Source organism: Poecilia latipinna, unplaced genomic scaffold (genome assembly GCF_001443285.1).
Source record: "Poecilia latipinna isolate Pla-1442-1.1 unplaced genomic scaffold, P_latipinna-1.0 Scaffold1684, whole genome shotgun sequence".
NCBI classification, from domain to species: domain Eukaryota; kingdom Metazoa; phylum Chordata; class Actinopteri; order Cyprinodontiformes; family Poeciliidae; genus Poecilia; species Poecilia latipinna.
The window spans coordinates 61632-70463 of NW_015114300.1; the positions used below are offsets into that span (position 1 = coordinate 61632).

Genomic DNA, 8832 nt, shown 5'->3' on the forward strand with positions numbered 1-8832 from the left:
AAGGGTGTGCGATTTTTTAGGGTTAAAAAAAATGCCAGGATTTTCATTTTTTTTTTTTTTTTTTTTTTTTTTTTTTACATAAAAATGTGAAAGGCGTGCGGGATGCCTTTTTCATCCAGTCCGCATGAGTCAGTTTTGGTCGGACCATCGTTCACTGCAATTACAGCTGCAAATCTTTTGTGTCTACCAGTTTTGCACGTCTAGTTTCCCATTTCTGTGTAGGAGATGGATGAGATTTCAAAGTAGGTCAGTCACATTCAAAGTAGGCCTTTGCAAAAAATTAAGTCATCCAGTGACAGATTCTCAACTGGATCTGGGTTGGGCCTTAGGGAAGAACAGCTGGATTTAGGTGTATTATAGCTATTTATTCATGCAGCTGCTGAGTACAACAGGTTGCAGTGGATTTTATTTGGAGGCAACACAGAAAGGGGTTTCTTACTTGCAAAAATGTTCAATTACTATGTGAAATTATCTTTCCACTTAACTATTCTGCACTTCTTGGTGTCGGTTTGTCTCATAAAATCCAGTGAAACACACGTTTATCATTACAATGTGGCAATATGCAAAGAAAAGACACTGTAAAAATAACCTCTTTTGATTAAATTCCCAAGAGATCCACTTAAAGGCATAATGTTTGAGAGTCTGGGAGTCTAAGATATGACCGTATCTTCCTTTGTCACTTCCCCACACTCAGCTGTCCTCCTCTGCCCTTGTCTCTCCTAATTGTAGAGATATGGAGTCAGCCATTAAGACCATAGTGACAACGTTTCTTAGTTCTGCCAAGGGGAAAGAGGGCCTCGACAGTAAAACCTTCCAGAAAATGGTCAAGAGCAAGCTCAGTGGCATCATGGAGGTGAGACCACGTACAATCGGTTGCTCTTTTACGCATCGCAGCTGAACCCGTTTAACCCAGATTGTTTCTTTGCGTCCCACATGGCAGGACACAGACAGTTCTTCTGCTATCAAGGAGATGCAGCAGAACCTGGACACCGACAGCGACGGAAAAGTCGACTTCCAGGAATATCTCTCTCTGATTGGCTACATTGCCAACAGTATGAGTCAGAGCAAGAGTGAACAAACGCCAAACTCGTCATAGGAGCAGAGGTCTTTGCAAGATCGTCAAACTAAAGCGCATCCTCTTCTTTCTAAAATCGAAACATTCCAGCCGTTATGTGTACTTTTCTCTTTATCAGAAGTCAACAGTCATGTTACTGAATTCCAATGTTATTTTTATGTTTTTTAAAGATTCATCTTCACAGTTTTATACATTAAAATTCTCTCAGTTGGTCCTTTTGTATAACTGTTTAAAGAAAAGATGAGTAACAAATAAACACTTTGTATTAAAACTGGAGTGGAATGTAGTTTTTTTTTATTTTTTTATACATTTTCTTTTCGGTAACATTCGGTAAACTGCTTAATGAATGAATAAGTATCTTAACAAAATAATCGACGTGTCATGAATTAAATAAGACATTTTAAAAAAGTGTTTGGTCCTTCATATGATAAACCATATCTACGTTTATAATATTTTCATCTCCCTGTCTCATAATGAACAGGTTGATATTTGGCTACTTGTATGGAGAGCAGAAAAGAAAAAAAGTTGTTTCTTACCAAGACATCAATCTAGTCTCTGTACTCTTGTCTTCTGAGAGATTATTTAGTTTATTTATCTCTCATCACCTTGTATCTCATCTGACCAAAACTCACATTTCTGGGTCAAATCCCAGCATCAGCTCCACGTTATGGTGTGATGGTGGGTCTTTTTTTCTGTACGTTTCCCAAACAACCAGTTGATAAATTACCTTTTCTGGCTATTATGGAGAAATGTTAACCCCAAGATGTCACTCTTTTCCACAGTCCTCTTATCCCTCACCATCCTGCTCACAGAAGGTGATGGGAACATAAACCTGCGTCCCTGTCTGTTGCTTAGAACGTTTCTCTCTGCCTTTCTTGTGCCCATTCCCTGACTTATTTAGATCATCACATACGTGCTTTAACAGAGCAACATGTTTTCTTGTCTTTCCCATCTTCAGGAGTGCTAAAGAGAAAGAACTCCTTCACTAACCCTAACCAAACAGTAAGAGGTGATTTGCTAACGCCACAGATTTTCACTCTCAAATTGAAGGTTGTATTTTATTTTTTTCTAAATGTTTCAGAGTGACATTATGCTGCACTCAAAGATTAACTTAATTTTAGGGCTTTTCACACAACAGTACCAGGGATGCAGGCAAACACTGAGGATGCTGTATGCACTGTAGTTTCTCTCTCCACATTGTCTGATAGGTAAAAATGCAGCGCTGCGTTCCTTCCCCTCTCCTTACCTGCCGTACTTGCTAAATATAGCTGTGAATTCCCTGGCGAGCCAAACTCACCGGCCGCTAGATGCATGAAGTGCTGCAACCAGATCCTGACACACAGTATGCTTCCCATTGTGCCCCCATCCTGCCTCTTTGCAACACTATCCACATACATGGCATGTAGGAGCGTGCACTCACACCATGCCACCCCACTCACTGACACTATATACTTCAGCAAAGACGCTTAATAAGCAAGACGGACGACGCTCTTACCAAAACTGCACAATCAAAGATAAATTTCACGGCTCTGTGTTGCAATAAATGTTTCAAACTTGCGTGCGTTGCGGCTATCTTTAACACAGACACATTGAAGAGGGGAGGATTCGTGATCCGAACCGTCTCAGAGTATGTTTCTGTTCCTGCTGAAGTGCGCCTGCAGCGGACTATTTGAAGAATGTTTCTGTTCCCGTTCAAAAGTGACTGTGGTTAAGCTTTTATTTTCATGCTGTTTGCTCAAACATAAAGCGCCTCGGAGTTTGGAGCATGATTGTGTTTGTTAAAGTATTCATGTGTGTTTTGTCCTCTCTTTGTGTGAAGGTTTTGTATGGGGATTTCTCTGTATGGCTGCCAGGTGCAATGGCTCTGTTCACCAGCGCTGCACTAATCCAGCTGGATACTATATCAGGCATGACCCATCCCCCTCTCCCTCGTCCCCCCACCTCCTCTCCCCTTCTTCCTCTGCGAACACCTCGTCCACACAGTCACCCAAACACAGAGGTTATGAAGTTATTTATCTTGATCTTGGCTCATTACTTAGCTTAGTACTCCCTTCTTTGTTTTGGCATGAAATTCAGATGGCTTGCACAACACAACAGGATAAACCACTGTGTTTAGTGTAAATCATCAGAGAAAAAGTTGACAAGTCATCTGAAGACAAAAGCCAACTGTGTTCAGAAAATCCTCTTGGACTATCAGGGGATCATAAACCAAGGTATAAATATTGCAAAGAAAAAAATAAAAAATACTTCAGACTTGCATAGTGAAACCAAGTTGTCACCTGCAATTAAATTTACTGCTTGGATTAATATCTGTTTCAACTCCAAATATAAATTCACTTAGTGTTACTTGCATGTTCTCTATTAGTTTTGGTGATTCTAACACACTGCTGATGAAAACCGCACAAAAACAATGTCTAAAAAAAAAAATAGAATACGATCTAAGACCAATCAAAAGGAGATTTTTAACAGAAGTGTCAACCTGCCGAAACACTGTGTCCCAATGATGTGCAGCATCTGCGCCCAGGAACTCACGATTGCTTTGCATGACTTACTGCATAAATGCAACGTGCCATCGAGGTGGCCAGCCTATATGGCTCTGTTGTGATCTGCAGGAAGTCCAGGTTTGTCAGCAGAGGGATGCATGAAACGCTAGAAGGGTCCAGGCGACTGAACTGATCATGCACTTCAGAAAAAAGAAAAAAAAAAAATTATGACATGGGACCTCAAGCTATCACAGATTGTGGAAACTTCACACCGGACCTTGATCAACTTTGATTATGTGTTTGAATAGAAAAAAGGATTTTGTACCACTTTTCAGTACTCCAGTGCTTTTTCACATCTGTTGTCGTTGGTTCAGTAATAGTGTAACAGAATGTGATGGGTTAAGTGCTGAGACTCTTGAAGCTCCAGCAGCTAAAGTCCACAATTTGTGAATCTCCCCAAAACTCTTGACCGGCTTTACTTCACTGTTCTGTGAAGAACTTAAAACACACGTTTTCCTTCTACCTTCCACTAATATGGTTTCTGAAAACAGTGTGTGAACAGCCAGGTTCTTTAGTAATGACCTCAATGTGGAGGGTCATTACTGGGCAACTGTGCTGTCAGGAGTCTTTCCCCCCCAGTGGTCTTATTTAATATTTGAATCTTATGAGAAACTTTCATTTTGGATTTTCATAATCTGTAAAGCATAATTACAAAATCATCTAAAAAAACAACAAAAAAAACCAAACATTTGATCTAAGTAATCTATATAAGTTTTGCTTTTCTTTAATAGCTGAAATAAGCACCTTTTTTTTTTAAATGATATTGTAATTTTCTGAAATGTATGTTTTCAGTATTTCTCTGAAAATGCCATGTCCAAGTAGCTCAGGAACAAGCAGCAGGTGGATCTTGAAGTGCGCGTGTCGATGGCAGGTGTCTGGCGCGTAAACAGAGAAGTCGGAGTGGAGAAGATGCAACGGGGCAACAGGTGGAAGGAGGGAGAGAGGTGGAGGTGGTTTGGGTGGAGTAAATGGGTTGTATTTAAGGCGCCGTCGTCCAGAGCCTCCCTATCAGCCTCTGTCGCCTCCTCTGTCTGCACCTCGCCGTCAAGCCCGGAGCTTCATCTTCATTCAGGTGAGAACCAAAAGACGGTCTCTGGCAGTAGAGATCTCCCTTCATATGACAAGAAAAGTTCATTTTTAGAAATGCGTTTTATGGATATGGTGCACTGTTTTTGTTTGATGCAAAGCAAAAACAAGCACACAATTAGCTTTCACCCCCTTTTCCCCCCCTCCCCAATTACTGAAAAGCCTGTAATCCTCATGCTATGGACAACAGTGTCTCCAAAGCTGCTGAAAAATGCTCCTCTGTTCATCTCTGACGCTGCAGATTCTCGCTTTCCACAAAAAGAAAATGAGTCGGTAAGCCAAAAAAAACAAAAAACAAAACCGATGCAGCTGTCAGAACGAGTCTCTTACAGGTTAGAGGTGATGCAGGTCGGAGAAAGGCAAGACCTTACACTCGTATCTGCCGTTTTGAGCTAAAGTAAAAGGCGGATCAGGTTGCCCCTGAGTGCATCTCTTCCTCTTGTTGTTTGGCCAGAGTTTGATTTCACCCATATCAACTGGCTCGCATGTTCGGCCGCAAACTCCTTAAGAGGTCCACGCACTGCAGCACATTAATTGAGGATTATTTTTTATATATATATCTTTACCAGGAAAACTGTCAGAGAGGAAACAGGCCTAACTTCTAGGTATTTCCAACTCCTATCAGTTTTTTTTTTTACCCAGTGACAGAATGCTTTTACTCCTCCATCAGCTTGACTTTTTCTTTTTCTACCTGAGAGAGCACCACTTAGACCACTTTTGCTACATCTCCAACCCATTAACTCTTTGTTCCTTTCCAGAATGTCTTTGCCTAACTCAGAGAATGCCTCCACCCTGGAGAACGCCATGCAGCTGATGATCCAGACCTTCCACAAATACTCTGGAAATGAGGGGGATAAATACACGCTGAGCAGGGCCGAGCTCAAAGAGCTGCTCACCACGGAGCTCGGCACCTACCTGGGGGTAAGGAAGCTGAAACACCTACACATGTTTCAGCTGAAAAGCAGTTAATACATCTTTGACTCCCTTTTTCTCACAAATGCAGAATGCCCAGGACAAAGAGGCTGTGGACAAGGTCATGAAAGACCTCGATTCAAACAACGACGGAGAGGTCGATTTCACTGAGTTTGTCATCTTGGTTGGAGCTCTAACTGTGGCCTGCAACGACTTCTTCCTGGAGTTCAACGATAAGCCGGAGAAGAAGTGAGCGGCTCGTAGAAATCCGCTGTTGCAAACACAAAACCCCCCACGCTCCAGCGAGGAAATGGTAACAGACATCCTGTCATAAAGCTGAAGTGCAAAAACAACACAAAAAACACACTGACCTGAGCTGTAATAGTTGCTTTTTGTTTATTTATTTTGTTCTTTTTGTCTCATTGTGACTGTAAACGTGATTATATGATTTCTCATTTCATCTCCTGTCTGGAATTGCTTTTTGATACACCTTCAAGCTAAATGTTTCTTCCCCTGGAAAGAATAAACATTAATTTAAACCGTGCACTGTCGGCTGTGTTTTATTGCAGCACGGAATAAAAAAAAGGAGAGCAAATAGACACCAGGGGGCAGCATTACTCCCTGGTTTATCAAAAAAAGCAATATAGTAGCAGAAGAGCTCAAACAGGTTTATACACAGATTTAAGACACATTTTTGTTGTCATACAACAATGTGTATAGACACAGATGCATCATTGGTGCATTTTACCCTGTAATAGTATATTTCAACTTTTATTTTTGTTGTTGCGTTTGAAGTCATTACTGAGATTTTGAAAATGTTAATCCAGTGTAAATTAGAATCAGTCACTTGTTGTGGTTTGAGGGTCGATTAAAATGGTGAAAGTTTCATGTGTGTATTTATTTGTTTAAAGGGAGAGTGTGCAATAATGAACATAGATGTATGTCAATGTGCCAGATTCAAGCTATAGTCAAATTTTTAACTGAAGTCGCTCGATGATGTAAGACTGAAACAGAAAAAAAGTGAAAGAGGTACAGTTTACAGTGCCTTAAAAAGGTTAAAGCTATTCAGGCCTCTTGTTTTCTTTCTTTCTACAGCTGCCAACAATTACTGGGCTCCTATGCTATAGTCGCACACGAAAGCTTTGTGCACATGTAAGATGTGTAAGAGTAAAGGACGACGACACAGACTCCACAGACGATTAATCTGAACCTACAACCTTTATTGGTCCGGTTAAGGTGAGCAGATTTCAGAGTCGGGAATGGGGGGAAGGTGAAGGATGGTGGAGCATAATCATCAGAGAGGAAGTGAGTGGAAAAAGGAAGGAGAGCGAAAAGGTCGAGGGGAGCAAACAGAGAGTGGGCAGCGGCACTTTCTCTGGTGCAGAGCCATGCAGCCAACAGTATTCACGGGTCTCTGAAAGGCTTTTCACACTTGTGTGAGATCTGCCAGGGATCCCCACGGGTGATCCCACCGTGGAGAGGCAGAGAGGGAGACGGCTCCCAGCGAGTGAAGCTGCAGACCTTGGCCACACGACTGCAGAAATCTGGAGAAACTCACAGACGATGACAACGACAGGGATGACATAGCATGTGTGTGTGTGTGTGTTTTTAGTTCTTTTCCTTTAAAGTGAAACGTTGGGAGTCCTTTCTCTTTTCCGGTTTCCACTCAATTTTTTTTTTTAGGCAATTTCCACTTACGAGTACAGTTGATCCCCTTGAGCTCCTTCTTTATTTCTTAAGATTTTTAATTGCACATGTGATTGCAAAGGTCCTTTTGCATCTTCCATGACCGTCTAAGACCCTGATAAGATTCTGGAAATATTAAGACTAACTTCCAGACATTTGTGAGTTTGGAAGACCAAATATAAGGGGCTGGAGTTTGGCAGGGACTAATTGAAGGAGGGGTTGGAAGACACACATTCTTTATGCTGCAACTCTCAGAGGTGATAATACAGAAGGGTGTTCACATTTACACATCAAAGCTCGGGCGCTGAGCGAGAGGATTAGAGATGCACCTGTCAGAATCCTGTGGCGATTCTGATTTTCCGCTTTTGGAAATCTTGAAGTTGGCTCTGATTTCTCCTTAGAAACAATTAAAGGATAACCGAATGGCACTAGAAATCTTTTGCAATTTAATCTTCCTCATGAGATAACGCAGTGATTTGTATTTAGGAAATAATGTAAGATGAAAGACAGCCTGAAATTAATATGACTTTGTCTGGTAATAAATGGATTGGTGTGTCAAATGCAAATGTTTTTTTGTTTGTTTGTTTGTTTGTTTGTTTATTGCACCAAGAACCCAGCAGGATCAGATCTGATCAAAATGACTAATTGTGTCACCAACAAGGTTTTACTATAATTTCAAAAACAGAAATATTAATGATTTTAAACTAGCTTAAGCATGCTATGGTAGCTTACATGACAAAATCAGCAGAATTAGCATGTAATCCTTAGAGAATCTATATCCTCAATCTGAGATTTTCAAATGCGTTCAGCATTCCTGCTCTCTGCTGAAACTGTTGCTCTCCGGCTGCCTGAATTAACCTTCTCCAGATGTCAGGGACAACCCTGTTTATTCAAAGTACCTTCTCAACATATCTGTGCTTCCTCTGACTATGATTTTAAGCGCCTTAACGATGCAATATTTAGGTAGCTTTGAGTACCTCCGGAGATGACGTGTGTCCTGAACCGGAAAAATATCTGGATTTTGAAGTATCTGTCTGGTTTCAGGCTGGTTTGACTGATTCAGGTCACAAGCCGATCCTTTTTCTTTTCTTGGTGCATCTCTAATGAGGACAAAGGAGCTAAAAGACACTACCTCAGTCTGGTTAGGGCAACAACATGAAGTAAACAGATGTGAAACCATGTTAACACGCACAATTATCCCAAAGCCTTTGAAAGTACCTCCATCAGTTTATCGATAATTCGATGTACACGTAGCTGTCTGCACAACCAACCAGTGCCTCCTTGTTACTTCATCTGGTTAAAAATAGAAAACACATTCCAGCGTCCAGCACGTTCACTGTTCGGTTGCAACATTTTGGCTCAGTTTAATCCACTTCTCAGGACTCGTCTGCAGCTGTGCCCTTTGGTACGGCAATCTGCAACACTTTAAGCAAAAAAAAAAAAAAAAAAAAAAAAAAAAAAAAATTTTTTTGAAAAATTTTTTTAAAAATTTCCCCCCTTTTTTTTTTTTTTCCCTTTTTTTTTTTTCTT

At 40.9% G+C, this 8832-nt stretch overlaps 3 protein-coding genes across 3 annotated transcripts in view; 2 read left to right on the top strand and 1 right to left on the bottom strand.

Annotated features, from left to right (window-relative positions):
- Positions 1–1351, top strand: part of LOC106964518 (protein S100-A1) — a 17991-nt gene extending 16640 nt beyond the window's left edge. The window contains exons 2-3 of the mRNA XM_015060078.1: positions 730–853; positions 941–1351. Coding sequence (XP_014915564.1) covers positions 734–853; positions 941–1096 — 276 coding nt within the window. The 5' untranslated portion in view covers positions 730–733 and the 3' untranslated portion in view covers positions 1097–1351. The remainder of the gene's footprint in view (positions 1–729; positions 854–940) is intronic.
- A 3258-nt stretch (positions 1352–4609) lies between these two features.
- s100t (S100 calcium binding protein T) lies at positions 4610–6254 on the top strand. Its single transcript, XM_015060068.1, has 3 exons — positions 4610–4690; positions 5463–5625; positions 5708–6254. The coding sequence occupies exons 2-3, from the start codon at positions 5464–5466 to the stop codon at positions 5867–5869; spliced, it is 324 nt and encodes a 107-aa protein (XP_014915554.1). The 5' UTR covers positions 4610–4690; position 5463; the 3' UTR covers positions 5870–6254.
- chrnb2 (cholinergic receptor, nicotinic, beta 2) overlaps positions 4643–8832 on the bottom strand; it is a 34415-nt gene continuing 30225 nt past the window's right edge. Inside the window, exon 7 of the transcript XR_001428444.1 lies at positions 4643–4729. The gene's annotated coding sequence lies outside the window, so the exon portion shown is untranslated. The remainder of the gene's footprint in view (positions 4730–8832) is intronic.

What these genes read in the sequence shown, in the direction of transcription:
- s100t (XM_015060068.1), top strand. Translation starts at nt 5,464, where the DNA reads ATGTCTTTGCCTAACTCAGAGAATGCCTCCACCCTGGAGAACGCCATG. An exon ending in AGCTCGGCACCTACCTGGGG is followed by an intron (nt 5,626 to 5,707) that starts GTAAGGAAGCTG and finishes TCACAAATGCAG; the next exon opens with AATGCCCAGGACAAAGAGGC.